This window comes from Hyla sarda, chromosome 7 (genome assembly GCF_029499605.1).
Source record: "Hyla sarda isolate aHylSar1 chromosome 7, aHylSar1.hap1, whole genome shotgun sequence".
NCBI lineage: Eukaryota > Metazoa > Chordata > Amphibia > Anura > Hylidae > Hyla > Hyla sarda.
In genome coordinates this window covers 170,879,054-170,901,855 of record NC_079195.1, presented here as the reverse complement: position 1 = coordinate 170,901,855, position 22,802 = coordinate 170,879,054, and the positions used below count along the sequence as shown (strand labels likewise).

The 22,802-nt window shown below is 43.5% G+C and overlaps 1 protein-coding gene and 1 long non-coding RNA gene across 2 annotated transcripts in view; one reads left to right on the top strand and one right to left on the bottom strand.

Annotated features, from left to right (window-relative positions):
• The window catches only part of LOC130282727 (uncharacterized), a 32,881-nt gene extending 12,969 nt beyond the window's left edge, over window positions 1–19,912 (bottom strand). Inside the window, exon 1 of the long non-coding RNA XR_008846499.1 lies at window positions 19,783–19,912. This is a non-coding gene — a long non-coding RNA (uncharacterized LOC130282727). The remainder of the gene's footprint in view (window positions 1–19,782) is intronic.
• The window catches only part of LOC130282726 (dual specificity protein phosphatase 13-like), a 47,515-nt gene continuing 26,687 nt past the window's right edge, over window positions 1,975–22,802 (top strand). The window contains exons 1-2 of the mRNA XM_056531297.1: window positions 1,975–2,033; window positions 19,787–19,976. Of these exons, the coding sequence (XP_056387272.1) occupies window positions 19,813–19,976 (164 nt within the window). The 5' untranslated portion in view covers window positions 1,975–2,033; window positions 19,787–19,812. The remainder of the gene's footprint in view (window positions 2,034–19,786; window positions 19,977–22,802) is intronic.

Genomic DNA, 22,802 nt, shown 5'->3' with positions numbered 1-22,802 from the left:
TTCATTTATAGCAGGCCTCACAGGTGAAACCCTAATGCTACCCAGCAAGATAAAAGGGTGCATTAGTATAAGCCCTAAGCAAAGACATAACGGCTTATATTTGCTACTGCTGTACTTCTGCTTACTATGGGGAAAACTGCTGCTGCCTACTATGGAGGAACTGCTCACGAATATTGGGGTAGTGCTGCCTACTATAGGATAACTGCTACCTACTATGGCAAAACTGCTACCTACTAAAGGGGGGGACTGCTGACTACTATGGGGAACCTGCTGCCTACTATGGGGTAACTGCTGCCTACTATGGGGATACTGCTGTCTACTATGTCTATACTGTCACCTACTATGGGGAAACTACTGCCTACTATGGGGAAACTACCACCTACTATGGGGGTACTGCTGCCTACTATGGGGGTACTGCTACCAACTATGGGGGAAACTGCTGCCTACTATGGAGGAAACTGCTGCCTACCTAATGTGGGGAACTTCTCCTGCCTACCTAATGTGGGGAACATCTGCTGCCTACCTAATGTGGGGAACTTCTGTTGCTACACACTCTTCTAAAGGGGGACATTACAGTTCTTGAAAAAATGTTTTCTTCCCATAATGTTTGCCAGAGAGGAGTCATAGCAGGAAGAAAAATTATGGCGGTCTGAGCTCGATGGAGAAGAAAAAGGAAAGTGAACAACTCTGATCAGAGAAGACATCACTGGATGTAACTGTATGTTGTATGTCTGTTAGTATTGGAGATCCTACTAAAGGTTACAGACTGACATTGTGGCTGTTAGAGCACATGACTGGGGGCATGGTTAGGGGCGTGGCTGCAAGTGAGGTTGGGGGGGCATGGCTTGTCCCTCTTTGCTCTCAGCAAAAGTTGGGAGGTAGGTATGCAATGTGCTAAAATGTAAATAAAAACCTATATACATTTTGGTATTGCTGTAATCATACTAACCCACAGAATATAGCTGTAATGTTTTTACTGTACGGTGAATGGAGTAAATGAGAAGGTATTACAAAATTGCATTTTTCCATTTCCCCTACAAAAAAAAAAAAAGAGTTAATAAAAATTGACCAATAAGATATATGAACCCCAAAAAGGTGTCATTATAAAGTACAACTTGTCCAGCACCATGAATATTCAAATCCAGCCGGCAGACCCGCCTCCAGCGTGCAATTCACTTAAGACAGAAGAGGATCTTAAGAGGGACCAGGCGCCAGACTGCAGGTACGTATATGAATCAGGGACCCCGCATCGTTCTCCCGTTCACCCGCACTATATCCCGGTGTATTGGGTTTAGTGAGGGTGAACGGGTGACCGTTTTCCTTTAAAAGTTTTATCATATCCCCTCTGTCTCGTTTTTCCTCCAAGCTGTACATGTTAAGGCCCTTTAACCTTTGCTCTTAAGTTTTATCCTGCAATCCATGTACTAGTTTAGTAACTCTTCTCTGAACTCTCTCTAGAGTATCTATATCCTTCTGGAGAAACAATCTCCAGAACTGCGCACAATGCTTCAAGTGAGGTCTCACCAGTACTCTGTACAGCGACATGAGCACTTCCATCTTTCTACTGCTAATGCCTTTCCCCAATAACTCAATTCTGTTATTTTATTCTTTAAAATGTATTTATTACAAGTATACATAATCATTGTGGGTCCAAATGCTGTGCTGTGTGAGTCAGCAGTGCTCACTACTCACTTCAGCACTGCACAGGGGCATCATAAGTCAATGCTGCAGTCTCTTCTGTGGGAGGTCATCATACATTGAATGACTGGTGTGTCAGGTGCTGAAGGTGGACCACTGGAGTATGTATTGATATTATTTAGTGAGATTCACCCATTGAGGGGTCAATATGCCCAGAGACCAGTAATCATTGTGAGGTTTTGACAATGGCTCCTTTGAGCATTCCCTTAGGATATGACATGGCTTGATAAAGTGCCAGGAGGCATGAAGCGATCATAGCTGTTGTTTACCCACGTCTACCGCTGCCATGATTTTTTTGTTAATGAAATAAAGAATCAACATTTTAATCGGAAAGGGTGAGTTCCACTATACATCTTCTTCTTGCATTTTAGAACTATAGTTAGATCTGTTTTTTAGCAGAGCACCACCTACTATTGATTTGCATTGTTTGCACACTCCAATACCTGCAACACTGATCTCCTGCATAATACTGAGCTATAGTTCTACCTTCTATTCCTCTTAGATAGAAATTCTCTTAGGGTATGTTCACATGTACTGTATACATTGAATATATTATGCAGTGTTCTTAATTTGTATTGATTTACTCTGTGTGCCTTTTGTGTGTGTATATAAAATAAGTTGAGTAATATTTCAGTACTGTATATACTGTACATAGTCTAAGTTTAAATGTGTGTCAGCATATACATAAGCATACTCAATGATGGGGTGTGCGTCCCACAGGAAGTGTATGTGGGTCAGTGTAAACGTATATGCAACCAAAAGCTAAAAAACATTTACACATGGGTCTGTTGATTCTGTAACCTTTATGTGTTTATGGATGAGTAGAATATATATGCCATTTACTTGACTCTCTAAATGAATGCATACTGTTGGTCAGGTACTGCATGTTGCATTGGTAATAACTGTAATTTCAGGAGATTGAGTGTTGAGATCTGAATATATTATTTTATTTACATATAGACTCACTGGCCACTTTATTATGTACACCTGTTCAATAGCTTTTTTACACAAATCTTATCAGCCAATCACATGGCAGAAACTAAATGCATTTAGGCATGTATATGTGTGTGATAGCCTGGGGGGTGTAGGGTATGGGGAGTGTAGCTGTGCAGCAATTAAAGGGTGCTTGTTAACCCTTGCTATTCGTGACACCAGGGTGAGGGTTCCTCAATAACGCTTTTCCTACCGCCACCCTTCCCAAGACCGATAGGGAGGGAGATAAGAAGAATAGATTGTCCACAACTGGAGAGTTTCTGAAACAGCATTAACGTTTACTGGAGATTTTCTGCAAAGCTTCAATAATACAACAGTATCTGAGTATAACAACAGCTTTTCCTTGGAGAGTGACAAAGGTTGGGACTTTAGCATTAAGAGTCTTTTAGTACTATGCGTTTCTCCACTGGATTTAGGGTTTAGTTGCGGTCCAATAGTCACGCCAGCTTTAGCGGGGATTTAAATTTGAACTCATGGTTTTGGTTCCGCTGAGGCCGGAGGTTTTGAGGCCTAGCGTGTCTTTGAAAGTTGCGTAGCACCATCCTGTTAGTCCGGCATCCACGAGAGCAGCAACCCAAGAGAGCGATAATTGGATGCAGCTCCCTTATATGGGCAGGGGCTGGACTAACGCTAAATGGTCCATACTGATGTCAATCACCATTACAGAGATTTGTGGGTAACACGTGACCCAAGGACCTCCTATGGTCCTACAACATACCATAGAGGTTACAAGCATGGTCACATGACCGAAGGTCCTGCGACGCTGAACAAGGTAAGTACTATACATTAATATAGAATATATAATTATTTGGGATGCACCAATATACATATCGGCCGAAAATAGCTATTTTGGGGAAATGCCGAAACAACAAAAAATTTGCCGATAATGACCCACCTCCCCTGCCCGCCCACAGCACAAGTTACAAACACTGCCAGTGCCAGAGGCGTAGCAGGGGGGGCCGGCCGCATCGGGTGCAACATCTGGGGGGGGCGCGCTCTCCGGGATAGGAATACTTCTTTTTATGTGCCCGGGTCGGCTCCCATGTGTGGCTGCAGGCGGGGGCCGGCCAGAGCATATAAAAACTAATACTGTATACTAAAAACCAGGGGGCCTCCAACTGTTGTGAAACTACAACTCCCAGCATGCCCGGACCGGCAAAGTCTGTCCGGGCATGCTGGGAGTTGTAGTTTCACAACAGCTGGAGGCCCCCTGGTTTTTAGTATACAGTATTAGTTTTTATATGCTCTGGTCGGCCCCCGCCTGCAGCCACACACGGGAGCCGGCCCGGGCACAAAAAAAGAAGTATTCCTATCCCAGACATCCCTGTGTCCTGAAAAAACTTTTCGGGACATAAGGATGTCCGCTGGTCACTCACCATTCCCCGGCGTCCTCCTGCGATACTCCTTCAGTCCTTCGCTTCTCCGCCTCTATGGTTGTACGCACGGGACATCACTGATGTCCCGTGCGTACAACCATAGAGACGCAGGAGGACCGCAGGATCGTCGCAGGAGAACGCGCGCTGGCCGGGGGCCTGGTAAGTGACCGGCGGCACGTCATCTTCTTCAGTGTTCCGGTCGCCGCTCCTCCGGTCCCGGCACCTACTGCTATGGTCCATGGGCCATAGCAGTAGATGTGATCCCGGGCCGGAGGAGCGGTGACCGGATCACTGTGGGGGCAGCAGTACAGACATACAGCCTCCAGCCATACACTGTATATGGCTGGAAGCTGTATGTCTGTGGGGTGGGGGGAAGCTGCCTACTGTTGTGGGGGAACTGCTGACCTAATGTGGGGGGGAGCTGCCTACAAATGTGGGGGGAGCTGCCTAATATTGTTGGGGGGGAGCTGCCTACAAATGTGGGGGGAGCTGCCTAATATTGTTGGGGGGAGCGGCCTAATATTGTGGGGGAACTGCCTACTATTGTGGGGGCGGAGCTGCCCACAAATGTGGGGGGAGCTGCCTAATATTGTTGGGGGGAGCTGCCTACTATTGTGGGGGAACTGCTGACCTAATGTGGGGGGGAGCTGCCTACAAATGTGGGGGGAGCTGCCTAATATTGTTGGGGGGAGCTGCCTAATATTGTGGGGGAACTGCCTACTATTGTGGGAAACCTGCCTACTATTGTGGGGGAAATGCTGACCTAATGTCGGGGAGCTTCCTACTATTGTGGGGGAACTGCTACTATTTTAGGGGAGCTGCCTACTATTGTTGGGGAGCTGCCTATTAATGTGGGGGAGCTGCCTACTATTGTGGGGGAGCTGCGTACTATTGTGGGGGAGCTGCCTATTAATGTGGGGGAGCTGCCTACTATTGTGGGGGAGCTGCCTATTAATGTGGGGGAACTGGCAATCTAATGTGGGGGAATCTAATCTGATCTAATGAGCGGAGCGCTGCATTTTACCAGAAGACGGGGAGAAGTCATTTTCGGTTTCGGTATCGGTTTCGGCCGGACATTTTTTTTTTATTTCGGTTTCGTTTCGGTTCTGAAATTTCCATTTCGGTGCACCTCTAATAATTATTAAATATATACATTTATTATCACTAAACATAGACTTTAGGAGAGGAGACTAGGGGCTGTCCAACCTGAGGAACCCCACCTGAACGTAGTTACTCTGACTTTGGGGGCCTCTACACTAGATACGGTATGCAATACGGTACTGGGACACCACATGTGGTCAAGACAACTTGCTGAAGTTCAAACCGAGCATCAAAATAGGAAAGTAAGGGGATTTACTGACTATTCTGACAGTTTTCCTTTAAGTGAATTGGAATGTGGCATGAATGTTGGTGCCAGATGGTCTGGTCTGAGTATCTCAGAAACTGCTCATCTACTGGGATTTTTATGCACAACCAGGGTTTCTAGGGTTTACAAAAAAATTTACTAAAAAGAGAAAATATCCAGCGAGCAGCAGTTGTGTGGACAAAAATACCTTGTTGATGTCAGAGGAGAATTGACAGACTGGTTTGAGATGTCAGAAATGCAACAGTAACTCAAATAGCTACTTATTATAACCAACGTATGCAGATTAACATCTGTGAACAAACATCATGTTGAACTTTGAAGCAGATATGCTACAGCAGAAGAAGACCACATGGTGGGCCCTCCTGTTAGCTAAGCACAGGAAACTGGGGATACAATAGCACAGGCTTACTAAAATTGTACAGTGAAAGAGTGAAAGAACATTTGATGGTCTGATGAGTATCAATTCCAGCTGCAACATTCAGATGGCAGATGTAAACAACATAAAAGCATGGATCCTTCCTGCCTTTTATCAACGGTTCAGGCTGTTGGCGGTGGTGTAATGGTTTAGGGCACATCTTCTTGGTACACTTTGGTTCCCTTAAATGCAACAGCCTACCTGAGTATTGTCTGTGTAGGGAAGGACGGCACTAGGGTATGGTGCGCCGTGCTCGTGGATCATATAAATCCAATGGAACAAGAAGAAATCCCGGCACCAGCGGCTTTGATGCAAATAAAATATTTATTTGTAATACAGCATGTATTATACACGTAACAAGACGCGTTTTGGCAAATGCAGCCTTTCTCAATTGTATGCAAGCATGATGGATAGCATGTTTTTGTACATTTCTCCGGCGTCAGGTAAATATGTCATGTGGTGGGAGGATGAGAGCGCCACAAGAAAACCTCACATATCAAAGGCACATAGAACAGGTAAACAAAAACAAATACACGTGGTAGAAGGGGAGAAAAGGGGGAATGAACAGAACAACACAGTATATATTAGCTATATTAGAATAACTAGATTCCGTGGACTCCCATGCTAAGCTATATATCCAACAGGGTCACATACATTTATCTAGAAAGAATGAAAGAATAAATTAGACAGCGTGCAAAAGACAAATGTATGATAAGCAGTAACATCCATAAAATCAAAGTAATGTAGTTTGTACAGTAAGAAGCTTGTTAAGGCCTTTAGGTTCAATAGTGTTGAGTCTGTGAATCCAAAAAGCCTCCCTTTGTCTTAAACGTCTTTTTGGTAAATTGACTTCTTCAAGAACCTGAAATTTTAACTGCAAGATATTGGCCCTCATTTACTAACATGATTCTGACTCTTTTTGTAGGGTTATGTGCCTAAATTCTGTCGCACAGAACGTGCGACAGAATGTGCGACAGAAAAAACTCGACAGAATCTGACTCACTCAGAGTGCAAAAAAAAAGACCTACAAAATGGGCTTTGATTTTGGGAAAAGGGGCGTGTTCCCTACGTTTTAGCCAAAATCACTCGTCTTTTCCTAAAACCACTCTGAAATTCATGTGAATTATCTGGGGGGAAAAAACGACACTTTAAAGCATGTATAAAGTTTCAGAAAGCGGAGTAAATACCTTGGCTGTTTGCTCCTTTGCCTGCCTCGTCTTTTTCAAGCAATTCTTACTTTTTTGCAAAATTTTATTTTTAAGCAAGGTTTTAGCTTTATTAACATATTTTTTATGAGTTTTTTCAACACTCCCCCTGCCCCCCCTATCGTTTCAGTAATGATGGTGATTCAAAAAATAAAATAAAAAATAAAAATATATATACTCATTTAATACATCTATCTATATGTGTCTCCCTCCTTCCTCAGGTCTGAGTTACAGTGTGTGGATACAGTACTTAATATATACGGTACATATTTCCATGAATACATTAACCCATTAAACACTTGAAGTTTGCCGGGTCTGAATGCCATTGGAGGCTGAGTATGACGTCAGCCTCAATGGTCTATTGGTAGTGTATAGGAATGAATGGGCTAGATATATAACATTGTGATTTTTGGCCCATTGAAAGCAATGGACCCATTGTGGTCTATGGAGATCTTGCAGTTTGAACTGTGGGAACTAGGTCAGTTGGATACCATAAATTGACAACTAGGTTAATTGAAACAGGAGATAATGTGTGGTATCCAATTGACCTTGGTTCAATAAATCATGTCTATCCTAATTAAAGTATAAAGGATGTATATCAACCCGGGAATTGAACCTACACCAGGGTCTCCCATCCATGTTACAACAACCAGGACCCTGCTGTTTAGCTTTCTACCCCATTTGCCGCAAGATCTCCATAGACCACAATGGGCCAAAAATCACAATGTAATAGATATAGCCCATTCATTCCTATACACCACCAATAGAGCCCGGAGGCTGACGTCATACTCTGCCTCCAATGGCATTCAGACCCAGCAAACTTCAAATGTTTAATGGGTTAATGTATTCATGCAAATACGTATATATAAAGTACTGTATCCACACATAACTCAGACTTGAGGAAGGAGGGAGCCCCTCAGAAACACGTAGTCCTACCATGTATTGCCACTTTTTATGATTTTCAATAAAAAGCAACTACGAATCTATACCCGACTCCTGTGTCACCACGCCGATGTAGCGCTCCAGTGCCGAAGGCGGATATTCACTGGAAAGTCAAGGAAACCCCTGCTGGGATTTTTTACCTCCCACATCTGTACTTCTGTAGAAGAAATCCTGCGACAGAAATAAACCTGCCTGTGACAGAATTTACAGTGCGACAGAAATTACTGTGTGACAGAAAACCCTGCGACAGAAATTAACGTGCAACAGAACCATGCGACAGAATTTTTCCCTGCGACAAAAAAATCGGGAAAAATGCGACAGATTACTAAATACCAAGTGGAAAAAAAGGTTGAAAACACAAAAAAGAAACACAAACCGACACTCCACTCTTAGTAAATGAGGGCCATTGTATCCATATTTTTTGAAAATGGTATGGGATTGGAAAAATTATATTTTTGTAATGAATCATCGATTGTAGCGATCGATATGATCACCAATGCACTGAGCTGTTTCGCCGATATAAAGGAGGCCACAAGGGCATTTAATACTATAGACCACATTTTTGCTCTTGCAAGTGAAGAAACCATTTATGGTGATAGGTTTGCCAGTATGGGGGTGGTGTATGGTGTCTTGCTTAATTTCATGGCTGCATGTTCCTTGTTTTCTACTTTTCAGGAATTGTTGTTTCGGAAATTTCCTGATTGTGCCGACATCGGCTCTCACCAATTTGTCTTTTAAGTTGGGGGATCTTTTGTTGCAAATTGATGGTGGGGCCGTGAATTCCAGAATTTGTGGAAAACTTTTTTGTAATATGGACCAGTGTTCTCTCACTATGTTGTCTATCTTAACCCCTTAAGGACTTAGGACGTACCTGTACGTCCTGAGCCCACTCCCGGTGTTACAAACGGGGTCACGCCGTGACCCCGCATCACACCGGGTCGGTCCCAGCTGCTAATTATAGCCGGGGCCCTGGGCTAACAGCGTGCGGCACCGATCATTGTGCCGCGTGCTGTTAACCCTTCAGACGCGGCGATCAAAGTTGACCGCTGAGTCTGAAAACGAAAGTAAACGCTTCCCGGCAGCTCAGTCGGGCTGATCGGGAGATCGCGATAAAATCGCGATGTTCCGATCAGCTGGGACATAGGCAGAGGTCTCCTTACCTGTGTCCGCGGTGTCCGATCGGGGTTTGATTGCTCCAAGCCTGAACTACAGGCTTGAGCAATTGAGCCCCTATCTCGCTGCAGGGAGCCCCTATCTATGCTGCAGGGATCAGCATAGGAGATCAGTGTGTGCAGTGCTATAGCTCCCTATGGGAGCTATAGTACTGCAAAAAAAAAGTGAAAAAAAAAAGTTAACAAAGGTCATTTAACCCCTTCCCTAATAAAAGTTCAAACCCCCCTTTTCCCATAAAAAAAACCTATGTAAATAAAAATAAACATATGTGGTATTACCGCGTGCGTAAATGTCCAAACTATAAAAATATGTCATTAATTAAACCGCACGGTCAATGGCGTACGCGCCAAAAAATTCTAAAGTCCAAAATAACGTATTTTTGGTTGCTTTTTATATCATGAAAAAATGAATAAAAAGCCATCAAAAAGTCCAATGAATACAAAAATTGTACTGCTAAAAACGTCAGATCACGGTGCAAAAAATGAGCCCTCACACCGCCCCATACGCAGAAAAATAAAAAAGTTATTGGGGTCAGAAGATGACAATTTTAAACGTATAAATTTCCGTGCATGTAGTTATGATTTTTTCCAGAAGTACGACAAAATCAAACCTACATAAGTAGAGTATCATTTTAATCGTATGGACCTACAGAATAAAGATCAGAATGTACTGCATAGAAACGGAAGCCCCCAAAAGTTACAAAATGGCGTTTTTTCTTCAATTTCGTCGCACAATGATTTTTTTTCCGTTTCGCTGTAGATTTTTGGGTAAAATGACTGATGTCACTGCAAAGTAGAATTGGTGGCGCAAAAAATAAGCCATCATATGGATTCTTAGGTGCAAAATTGAAAGGATTATGATTTTTAAAAGGTGAGGAGGAAAAAACTAAAGTGCAAAAACCGAAAACCCCTCAGTCCTTAAGGGGTTAAACTGCAGGGGGTGGTAAGTTCTTACAAAAGGTATTCTTCTGGTATTCTCATGTTGTGGTGTGGTTCTTGGTATTTTAGATTCATCTATAGTGACTAACCATGTCTCTTGTGTTACATCTTTGATGTCTGATATGGATTTAAGAAAGTCGGATGTGTCCAGGAGAAATGCTTTGGTTTGTTTAGTTAAGAGGGTCAAGTTTTTTTCTAAGATAATTGACAGGGCGAGCGAATGGAATTGGTAGAGACCACAATAGGGCGGCCTGGAGGGTTATTGAGATCCCCAGGGGATTTAGGGTTAATCTACGTCCCACCCATTTCTCAGAAGACAAAGAATATTACAAACACTTTGAGCAAATTATAAACAAATGCTCTATGGACATAATCTTGCTGACCATTGATCGTCTTCAACGGGCCACCACGCAGATTAAAACAGAAATTGAAATCATTGAGCAACAGCTGAAAGACTCCATTAAATCAGAGGAATTTACTACCTTAAAGGACACCTTGAAGAATCAGATAGACGGATATCGCAGAGAGTTAGAACAGAGGAAGCGCAAGAAATACCTGAGAGACACCGAGGACTACCTCCAAAACAAAGTTTACAGATGGCAGGATTCCAATTCCAGAAGGGATTTTCGTCCCTACCATGGTGGAGACTTTGCTTCTTCAAGCTCTGGCAGGGAATACTACTCCTCCTTCCCTACATCACACAGAGGCTTCTGGGGTCCTGCTTTTTCTCAGAGGCGCCCCCGGCAAAGAGGAAGACATGACGTGGGGGGGGCACAGTCATCGGAGACGTATTGGGGAGCATCATGACCAGATCACAGGTACGGCACCATCATTAACTATTAATATATCATCTAAATGCCTAACCCTGCAACAAATGAACGTCCTACAAAAAGGACTTTCATTCAGCCCATCCTCTGCATTTAACCTCACCTTTGATCTAGATATTGCCCTAGAATGTTTTTTTCGTAGTATTCATTTGAAAACTTTTCTTTTCTGATAAATAAAATGTACCTACAACTACTTATCCCAGTACCATGCTTAACCTGGACTTCACAGGATTAAGGAATAAAAGTACGTTTATGCCACCTAAGACTCAACACGTTGTTGAGACTTATGTGTCTCTTGTTAAAAAGGATGTAGAGAATGTGATCAAATTGTTTCCTGCAGAACAAGCTACATTGTTTAACAATCTTTCCAACTGTGAGAGAGAGGCTCTACATGACCCAATGTCGAACAAAACTATAACCATCAAGCCAGCTGATAAAGGTGGTTCTGTTGTTGTGATGGACACCGAGAAATATAAAAAGAAATCTCCAGAAAATTGTCCGACATTGTCACCTATGAGAAATAGAGAATAAATGCAATGTTAGAAGATTATCATACAAGGGGAATAATTGACACTAAAATGCAAACTTACCTGACTAATACTGAACCTATAACACCTGTCTTTTACATCTTGTCTAAAATACGCAAAGATCTCAATAACCCTCCCGGCCGCCCTATTGTTGCCTCTACAAATTCCATTCTCTGCCCTGTCAATTCTCTTAGAAAAAACCTTGACCTCTTTAACTAAACAAACCAAAGAATTTCTCCTGGACACATCCGACTTTCTTAAATCCATATCAGACATCAAAGACGTAACACAAGAGACATGGTTAGTCACCATAAACGTCACAAGCTTATATACCTCAATTGAACATTTCAGAGGCACAGAAGCGGTACGGTGGCTCCTGTCTGATAGTACATATACCTGTGACCAAAAAGCCTTCTATCTTGACCTCTTACACCTGGTATTACATGAGAATTACTTTTTGTATGAGGACAACTTCTTTTTGCAGCATAGGGGCTCGGCCATGAGTGCGAATGTGGCCCCTCCCTACGCAAACGCATACATGTCACATTTTGAAGACCAACATATCTACAACAATGACTTCATCAAACATTCTAAAATGGGGAAAATATTTTTTGACGATGTGTTTTGCGTGTGGGAGGGGCCAGAATTGTCCCTTACCCCCTTTTTTGATGCTCTGAATGAGATTCGCCCCGAACTAAAATTTACCATGACCAATAGCCAGGAACAGGTGAGCTTCCTTGACACCTTAGTTATGAAGGACAACACAGGTGGATTATCGACAGACCTCTATAGAAAGGAAACAGACAGGAATAATTTACTGCTCTACTCTAGTTCTCACCCTCCTGGGGTCAAACACGCTATCCCACGTTCCCAGAAAACGAGAATTGAGTGCACAGTAGGTGACCCTGTCGTTTAAAAAGAGAGATTATGGGAACTTGACCAAAAATTTGAGGAAGGAGGTTACCCCACAAAAGTATTCTATGAATCTAAAATACCGAGAACCACACCACAACATGAGAATACCAGAAGAATACCTTTTGTAAGAACTTACCACCCCCTACAGTTTAAGATAGACAACATAGTGAGAGAACACTGGTCCATATTACAAAAAGGTTTTCCACAAATTCAGGAATTCACGGCCCCACCATTAATTTTCAACAAAAGACCCCCACCTTAAAAGACATATTGGTGAGAGCTGATGACGGCACAATCAGGAAAATCCCGAAACAACAATTCCTGAAAAGTAGAAAACAAGGAACATATCCTTGCTTACAATGCGCACAATGTAGCCATATAATTCAGGGAGACACTATACACCACCCCCATACTGGCAAGCCTATCACCATAAATGGGTGAGAGGTGGGTAAAAGGCGGTCTAAGAGGTGCTGCTCAAGGTTGCTCGAAGTTTGATGGACAGAGGCCGGCACAGGACAATAAATATTTTTATTGAAAATTATGAACAACGCGTTTCGGCACTCGAGGATGCCTTCCTCAAGTCCAATTTGGCAATACTAAAAAAACACACATATGGAAAGGAGTGTATACATATATGTATATATGATCAAAGTTCAATAAAAGACATATAGAAAAAAAGGAAGGGTTTTCTGTAATATGGATATGGTATTGAATCAAGCTTAGTGAATATTACAGGAAGTATATAATGTAGGGAGGTTTGGAACACAAGTGTAGCAGTAACAGTAGTTAGGATATTACATATAGGTGGGCTAAATATGTAGTACAGTGTTACAGTATCACGGAATTATACAGAGTATCATAGTATTCAAGTGCTATATAGATAGTGTACAGTATTGCAGCGATTTATATAGTATTACAGCATGAAATAGATAGTATAGATAGGCTCAATGTATGGTACAGTATTGAGGGTGTATTATTAGACAAGTTGAATATGGACTAAATATGCACTATGGTTATTCTGGAGGTATTATGTGGGCAGACTGGGTGTACAGTAAGTGTTAATATTTTTGCAGGCTACATACAGGTAGATTACAAATCAGTGCTTTTTAGTCTTGCATTATTTCTGGATGTTATCCAGTGAACAATCATATGGCTGAATTGGTGTGTATAAGGAATTTAAGGTACTTACCCCTCTGCAGGACAGGTACTTTAGAGAGTTTGCTGGAGAGATGACATTGAGTAGGTGTTAGGATAGGGGTTAAAAAAAATACACTCTGTGAAAAGAGTGTGTGGTGTGTGTAAATACCTGATGAGGATCCTGCTTCTATGTGTGGTGCCGGCATGGTCTCTGTTACACATGCCGGGAGTGCGCGCATAAAGCCGAGACTTCCGACACGTCACTTCCGGCCGACGTTGCCATGGTACGGCGGATGCTGTGATGTAAGCAGCACGCGGGCACCATGTGTGTGAAAGCAGGGCTGCCATCAGAAATTTTGGGGCCCCTTACACAGCTTGTAGTCCCCTCCTTGCGGAACACGCTGGATTTTATCTTCGTATCGGGCTTAGAAACATAAAATAATATCACCACTCCATATTATTTCTGCAGTGACTAAATAATACCACCATACTGTAAGGAAATAAAAGCTACTATACACAGACCAGTATCACTAATAACACCACAATACAAGGGACATATACAGTAATTCTGCCACACCATGATCACTATCATTACCACTGACTAACACTGTTATATTATTATTGAATAAAAACCACTATACAAAAGATCAATAACCCCTAAATAGAGGTAGCTGTACACAGGTGCTGCAGACCACATAAGTCATTATAGTTACATACTCACAGGGGAGGCTTCTCTGATCGGAGTCGTTCACTTTTCTCTTTCTTCTTCATCTGTCCTGGGTCATCATGAAGATTTCTCCCGATCACAACTCGTCTTCACCAAATCTGCCAGACAAACATTTTAGGATTCTCGCTACAGCAAAGTCCTCACCTCTAAACAAACCACCTATATGTATTACACTGCCCCATATAGTAGTTCCATCTGTGCCCTGTAGAGTATTAGGCCCCAACATTGTCCTCATACATTATAATGCCCCCGTACATTGCTCTGATACATTGTAATTCCCCCTCACATTGCTCCCATATAATATAATGCCCCTGTACATTGCCCTCATATATAGTAATGGCCCCTCACATTGCCCCTATATATAATGTCCCCGTACATTGCTCTGATACATTGTAATTCCCCCTCACATTGCTCCCATATAATATAATGCCCCTGTACATTGCCCTCATATATAGTAATGGCCCCTCACATTGCCCCTATATATAATGCCCCCGTACATTGCTCTGATACATTGTAATTCCCCCTCACATTGCTCCCATATAATATAATGCCCCTGTACATTGCCCTCATATATAGTAATGGCCCCTCACATTGCCCCTATATATAATGTCCCCGTACACATCCCCCATACATAATGCCCCCTCACATTCACCCCATATATAATAATGCCCCCTCACATTGCCCCATATATATAGTAATGCCCCCTCAGATGACCCCCCAAATATAGTAATGCCCCCTCACATGAACCCCCATATATAGTAATGCCCCCTCACATGACCCTCCATATATAGTAATGCCCCCTCACATGGCCCCCACACATAATAATGCCCCCTCACATGGCCCTCACACATAATAATGTCCCCTCACATGGCCCCCACACATAATAATGCCCCCTCACATGGCCCCCACACATAATAATGCCCCCTCACATGGCCCCCCCACACATAATAATGCCCCCTCACATGGCCCCCACACATAATAATGCCCCCTCAAATGGCCCCCACACATAATAATGCCTCCCACACATAATAATGCCCCCTCACATGGCCCCCACACATAATAATGCCCCCTCACATGGCCCCCATACATAATAATGCCCCCTCACATGGCCCCATACATAATAATGCCCCTCACATGGCCCCATACATAATAATGCTCCCTCACATAGCCCCATGCATAATAATGCCCCCTCACATGGCTCTCATACATACATACATATATATATATATATATATATATATATAGAGTAAAGCCCCATATATGGGGGCCATGTGAGGGGGCCTTACTTATATGGGGGCATTGCTATATATGGGGGCCATGTGAGGGGGCATTTCTCAGATGGCCCCCATACATAATAATGCCCCCTCACATGGCCCCCATACATAATAATGCCCCCCTCACATGGCCCCCATACATAATAATGCCCCCCTCACATGGCCCCATACATAATAATGCCCCTCACATGGCCCCATACATAATAATACTCTCTCAGATGGCCCCCATACATAATAATGCCCACTTATATGGCCTCCATACATAATAATGCCCCCTCACATGGCCCCATACATAATAATGCCCCCTCACATGGCCCCCATACATAATAATGCCCCCTCACATGGCCTCCATACATAATAATGCCCCCTCACATGGCCCCCTTACATAATACCCTCTCACATGGCCCCCATACATAATAATGCCCCCTCACATGGCCCCCTTACATAATAATACCCTCTTACATGGCCCCCATACATAATAACCCCTCACATGGCCCTCATACATAATAATGCTCCCTCACATAGCCCCATGCATAATAATGCCCCCTCACATGGCTCTCATACATACATACATATATATATATGTATATATATATATATATATAGTAAAGCCCCATATATGGGGGCCATGTGAGGGGGCCTTACTTATATGGGGGCATTGCTATATATGGGGGCCATGTGAGGGGGCATTATTATGTATGGGGGCCATGTGAGGGGGCATTATTATGTATGGGGGCCATGTGAGGGGGCATTACTTATATGGGGGCAAAGTGAGGGGGGTCCCCGTCACTTTGCCCCCATATAAGTAATGCCCTCATCACTTTGCCCCATATAAGTAATGCCCCCGTCACTTTGCCCCCATATAAGTAATTCCCCCGTCAATTTGCCCCCATATAAGTAATGCCCCCTCACATAATAATGCCTCCTCACATGGCCCCCATATATAGTAATGCCTCTAACAGAAAACAAAACAAAAAGACACTCACCTCTTCCTCGTTCCCCCGCAGCTCCTGTTCTCTCCTCTTCTCTCTTCTTCCTGTGCTGACAGCCTCCGCAGGGCCTCGACCGCACAGAAAGCCCGGGCTGGAGTGAAAGGAAGGAGCTTAGGAGATTCGTGACAGGTGTCCCAGATCCGCGGGCACAGCCCCCCCCCCTTCACCTGCTGGTCCAGTCGCAGGGGGAACAATGGGATCCGCACGTGAAGGGTCCGGTTATGCACATGCAGGGACTGTGCCAGCAACGGTCGCTGCATGTCGCAGTCCTAGGGCCCCGGGCCCCCCCTGGGTGCCCGAGCCCCTGACTGGGGTACTGGCTGTACCCCCCTGATGGCGGCCCTGTGTGGAAGGGGCACATGCGCATTGCGCAGCTAGGGCTAGATGTGGTGTAGGGGAGTGGTAGAGGAGGCTAAAGCATAAAATGACATAGATGCGGATGGGAAGAGTAATAAATAGGAGAGTGTGGCTGTGGGAAGGGAAATGAATGGGGGTATGTGGCTGCAGTGTTATAGGACAAGGGTGATGGGATGTAATGGATATGTCGTATATGAAAGTAAGTGTGCTGGGTTCCTGCGTATTATGAGGGAATGTAATGAATAAATGGATGAATGTATGGAATGTATGGAATATAGTAATTGATAAATGTATGGAATATAATAATGGAATAAAAGATTTTTACCATTTCCAAGCTGGTCCCTTTTTGGGAACTCAGAATCGATCCGAGTGCAGCAGCTCCAATTCCATTCACCTTATTACACCTCGATCACCACGACCCACCATAGTCGTGGAATCGGAACATCATCACCAAAAGGTGAGTATATCACTTAGGTGCGGTGGAGGGATCACACCGAGTTGATATACGCTACAAGGGAGCGCATACCTCTCTCTCTCTCTTTTTATCTCTCTCCTCCTCATCACCATAAATGGTTTCTTCACTTGCAAGAGCAAAAATGTGGTCTATAGTAATAAATGCCATTGTGGCCTCCTTTACATCGGCGAAACAGCTTTTTGCATTGGTGATCACATCAATCGCCATAAAGCGACGGTTCGTTGTGAAAATACAATTTTTCCAATCCCATACCATTTCAAAAAAATATGGACATAATATCTCACAGTTAAAATTTCAGGTTCTTGAAGAAGTCAATTTACCAAGCGGGGGGGTTGACATTAAAAGACATTTAAGACAAAGGGAGGCTTTTTGGATTCACAAACTCAACACTAGTGTTGCTCGCGAATATTCGCAATTCGAATATTATTCGCGAATATCGAATATTCGCGAATTCGCGAATTTCGCAAATATAGCGCTATATATTCGTAATTACGAATATTCGTTTATTTATTTTATTTTTTTCACAGCACACATCACAGTGATCACCCCTCTCTGCTTCCAGCTTGTGTGGTGTAAAGAAGGCTGTAATACTACCGTGTGAGACTGCCGGGCGAATATTCGCATATGCGAAGATTAGCATATGCTAATTTTCGCATATGCGAACATTCGCATACGCTAATTTTGTATATGGTAATTTTCGCATATGCGAATGTTCGCATATGCGAAAATAAAACGAGAATATTACGAATATGCGAATATTCGCGAATATATGATGAATATTCGTCCATATATTCGCGAATATTCGCGAATTCGAATATGGCCTATGCCGCTCAACACTACTCAACACTATTGAACCTAAAGGCCTTAATAGGGATTATGAGTTGACAAGCTTCTTACTGTAACTACATTACTCTGATTTTATGTATGTTACTGCTTAACGTACACTGGTCTTTTGCAAACTGTCTAATTTATTCTTTCAGTCCTTCTAGATAAATGTACGTGACCCTGTAGGAAATATAGCTTTGCATGGGAATCCAAGGAATCTAGCTATTCTAATATATCTAATATATAGTGTTGTCCTGTCCATTCCCATTTTTCTCCCCTTCTACCCCGTGTATTTGTTGTTGTTTACCTGTTCCACGTGCCTTTGATATGTGATGTTTTCTTGCGGCGCTCTCATCCTCCCACACATTACGTATCCATCTGATGCCGGAGAAGCTGTCATTCATCAATCAACCCAGCTGCAGCCCGCAATAACTGGATTTTACGTATAAAAACATGCTATCCATCATGTTTGCATTCGATTGAGAAAGGCTGCATTTGCCGAAACGCGTCTTGTTACGTGTATAATCCATGCTGTATTACAAATAAATCCTTTTATTTGAATCAAAGCCGCTGGTGCCGGGATTTCTACCTGAGTTTTGTTGCTGACCATGTCTATCCCTTTATGACCACAGTCACTAGATCTCAATCTTTTAGAGCACCTTTGGGATATGGTGGAATTAAAGATTCACATCAAGGATGTGCAGCTGACAATTCTGCTGCAATTGCCTGATGTCATCATGTCCATATGGACCATAATCTCTGAGGATTATTTCCAGCACTTTGTAGAAAGCATGTCAAAAAGAATGAAGGCAGTTCTGAAAACAAAAGGGGGTCCAACCTGGTAATAGCAAGGTGTACTTAAAGGGGTACTCCGGCCCTGAGAGCTGGAGACCCCGCCAAGGTTGTATTCACCACCCATCTGCTTGAGCTGCATGCCGCCCCCGGCTGACGTCACCCCCCGCCCCTGCTATGCAAGTCTATGGGAGGGGGCGTGACAGCCATCACGCCCTCTCCCATAGACTTGCATAGCGGGGGCGGGGGGTGACATCACACAGGGCGGAGTCATTTCGTCACGATACTCCGGACCCGTGGTCACCACCCGGCTGTTTGTAAGCTGGCACCGCGGCGTCAGCTCAAACAGGTGGGTGGCGAATACAGGATTGCAGGGGTCCCCAGCGGGGGGAGCCCCCATGGTGAGACATCTTATCCCCTATCCTTTGGATAGGGGATAAGATGTCTCAGGGCCGGAGTACCCCTTTAATAAAGTGTCCTGTGAGTGTACATTACTAGCCACATTTGCTTAGTATCCAAAGAGGGCAGGAAAGTGTGTGCCTGTGTCTTCTATATGCAATCTGTTGTTTCTTGATGCAATGGCTCAGAGGAAACAGGATGAATTGGGAACAAAGATAACGGAAAAGGAATGGATACAGACATACACAAAATTCCTTTTTCATGTATTCTGCAATCTGAGACTATTAAATTAAATAGTTTTATCGTGTTTTCCTATTGAAAAAAAAAAACCCTCATAGGTTTGCTGGTGTGCCGCCTTTACTATAAAGAAAACCATACTTGTCACCTGTCACTTGTAATCACAGTTGAACTGTCAAACTTTCTACTCACTCAGCTATTTCATTTCCTGTTTGTGATGTTATGGCGGAGAACACAGAGAAATATAGCTCAATCTCCAGGGCAGAAGACTCTCAAGCAGATAAATGTCCTACAGTAGCACAACTACAAAGTCTCTTGGACAGCAGACGAACCTCTTCCTCTCACCGTGTGGATGAAGTGTGGCCAAACCTCTACTTAGGAGATTTGTAAGTAATGGCTTGACCTGATATAGGCTAACCTACAATGTAGATTATTAGGCTTTTATTTATTAATATAATTCAGATCCTGACAGGAGATCTGTTATAGGGACCAGTAAGGGCTTAGCGGTATATGCTAGCAATATGCCATCACTTACATAACACCATTTTAACTTAAAGTGAAAGTTCATCTTTGCAGAATACATCACTATGTGTATTTCATAATATACATATAATATTTGAAAAGGTGAACAGACAGAAGTATATCAGATTTCTCAAGGCTGATTACCTGGACATGTCAGCAGAATACAGAAAGTGTTTATGCTTTATTTATTATTTTTTTTCTCTCCGTAAAAGGAAAGGAAGGTTGGTAGTGATAGTCATCAGGACATTACAAATATTGGAAACAGTAACAAAGCTTATCTTAAAGGGTTTGTCTCAGCACAACAACCTAGGTTTATGTGTCTTATTGGGAAATATGGATGTCACAGAGTGGGGATACATTACACAGACACCAATTTATTTCAATATGCAATCAGAAGTGGCTTCTCCATCAGTATCAAAAGCCTCCTTTTCTTTAACCTGTTAAGGACCCATGACGTACCGATACTACATGACACCCTGGTAGTTAAGGACCCATGACGTACATGTCCGCAGGAATATCGTTCCCCGCCGTGCAAATGCCCATGTCGGCGATGAATTCACACCGGCGATTTGCGGCAATTCCAGTCATATGGGTCTCTGGTGACTTGAAAAATAAGGGGGATCAAGGTTGTCCAAGACACCCACGATCCCCCTGAAGGGATAGGAGTGAGGTGGCAGGGGTGCCACCCCTCCTATCGCTGCTATTGGTCATCTAGAAGCAACAACCAATAGCAGATTGGGGGCGGGGAGTTTAACTTTCGGTTTCCCCGTTATGCTCACCCACAGTAGGCGGGGAAGAACGGGGAAACTGACGAGGAACGGCGCCGAAGGTCCACTTACCCATTGGCGGCAGCAGAGGACGGCGAGGCGGCTCCCTGGATCCTACGGAAGCCGGTGAGTTGCCTAGCAACAGATGTTGCAAAACTACAACTCCCAGCATGCCCAAACAGCTGTTTGCTGTGTGGGCATGCTGGGATTTGCAGTTTTGCAACAGCTGAATGGCTACAGTTTGGAGATCACTGTGCAGTGGTCTCAAAACTGTGGCCCTCTAGATCTTGCAAAACTACAACTCCTAGCATGCCCACACAGCAGTTTGCTGTCTAGGCATGCTGGGATTTGTAGTTTTGCAACATCTGGAGGGCCACAGTTTGGAGATCACTGTGCAGTGGTCTCTAAACTGTAGCCCTCCAGATGTTGCAAAACTGCTAATCCCAGCGATCAGTACATGCTGGGAGTTGTAGTTTTGCAACAGCTGGAGGCACACTGGTTGGAAAATACTGAGTTAGGTAACAGAACCTAACTGAAGGTTTTACAACCAGTGTGCCTCCAGCTGTTGCAAAAGCACGACTCCCAGCATGCATGGTCTGTCAGTACATGCTGGGAGTTGTAGTTTTGACATAGCTGGAGCCCCCCCATGTGAATGTACAGGGTACATTCACACGGGCAAGTTTACAGTAAGTTTCCTGCTTGAAGTTTGAGCTGCAGCAAAATTTTCGCCACAGCGCAAACTCCTAACGCCAGTGCGAACCCCCGCCAGTGCGAGTGTACCCTAAAAACACTACACTACGTTAACACATAATAAAGGGTAAAAAACTATAAACACCCCTTTACACTGTCCCCCTCCCCAATAAAAATTTAAAAGTATTGTCACTGACTGTCCAGGCATGCTGGGAGTTTTACAACAGCTGGAGTCACCCTGTTTGGGAATCACTGGCGTAGAATACCCCTATGTCCACCCCTATAGAATCCCTAATTTAGCCCTCAAATGCGCATGGCGCTCTCTCACTTCGGAGCCCTGTCGTATTTCGAGGAAACAGTTTAGGGCCACATATGGGGTATTTCTGTACTCGGGAGAAATTGCACTACAAATTTTGGGGGGCTTTTTCTCCTTTTACCCCTTATGAAAAGGAAAAGTTGGGGGCTACACCAGCCTGTTAGTGTAAAAAAATGTAAAATTTTTAACTAACATGCTGGTGTTGCCCCATACTTTTTATTTTCACAAGCGGTAAAAAGAAAAAAGACCCCCAAAATTTGTAACACAATTTCTCCTGAGTACGGAAATACCCCATATGTGGGTGTAAAATGCTCTGCGGGCATACAACAAGGCTCAGGAGTGAGAGTGCACTATGTACATTTGAGGCCTAAACTGGTGATTTGCACAGGGGTGGCTAATTTTACAGCGGTTCTGACATAAACGCAAAAAAATAAATACCGACATGTGACCCCATTTTGGAAACTACACCCCTTACGGAATGTAATAAGGGGTATAGTGAGCCTTAACACCCCACAGGTGTTTGACGAATTTTCATTAATGTTGGATGGGAAAATGAAAAAAAAAAATTTTTGCACTAAAATGCTGGTGTCACCCTAAATTTTTCATTTTCACAAGGAAAAATAGGAAAAAAGCCCCCCAAAATGTGTAACCCCATTTCTTCTGAGTAAGAACATACCCCATAAGTGGATGTAAAGTGCTGGCGCACAACAATGCTCAGAAGTGAAGGAGCGCCATTGGGCTTTTGAAGAAAAAATTTGTCCAGAATTGAAGGCCACGTGTGTTTACAAAACCCCCATAGTGCCAGAACAATGGACCCACCCCCACATGTGACCCCATTTTGGAAACTACACCCATAATGTAATGTAATAAGGGGTACAGTGAGCATTTGCGCCCCACAGGTGTCTGACAGATTTTTG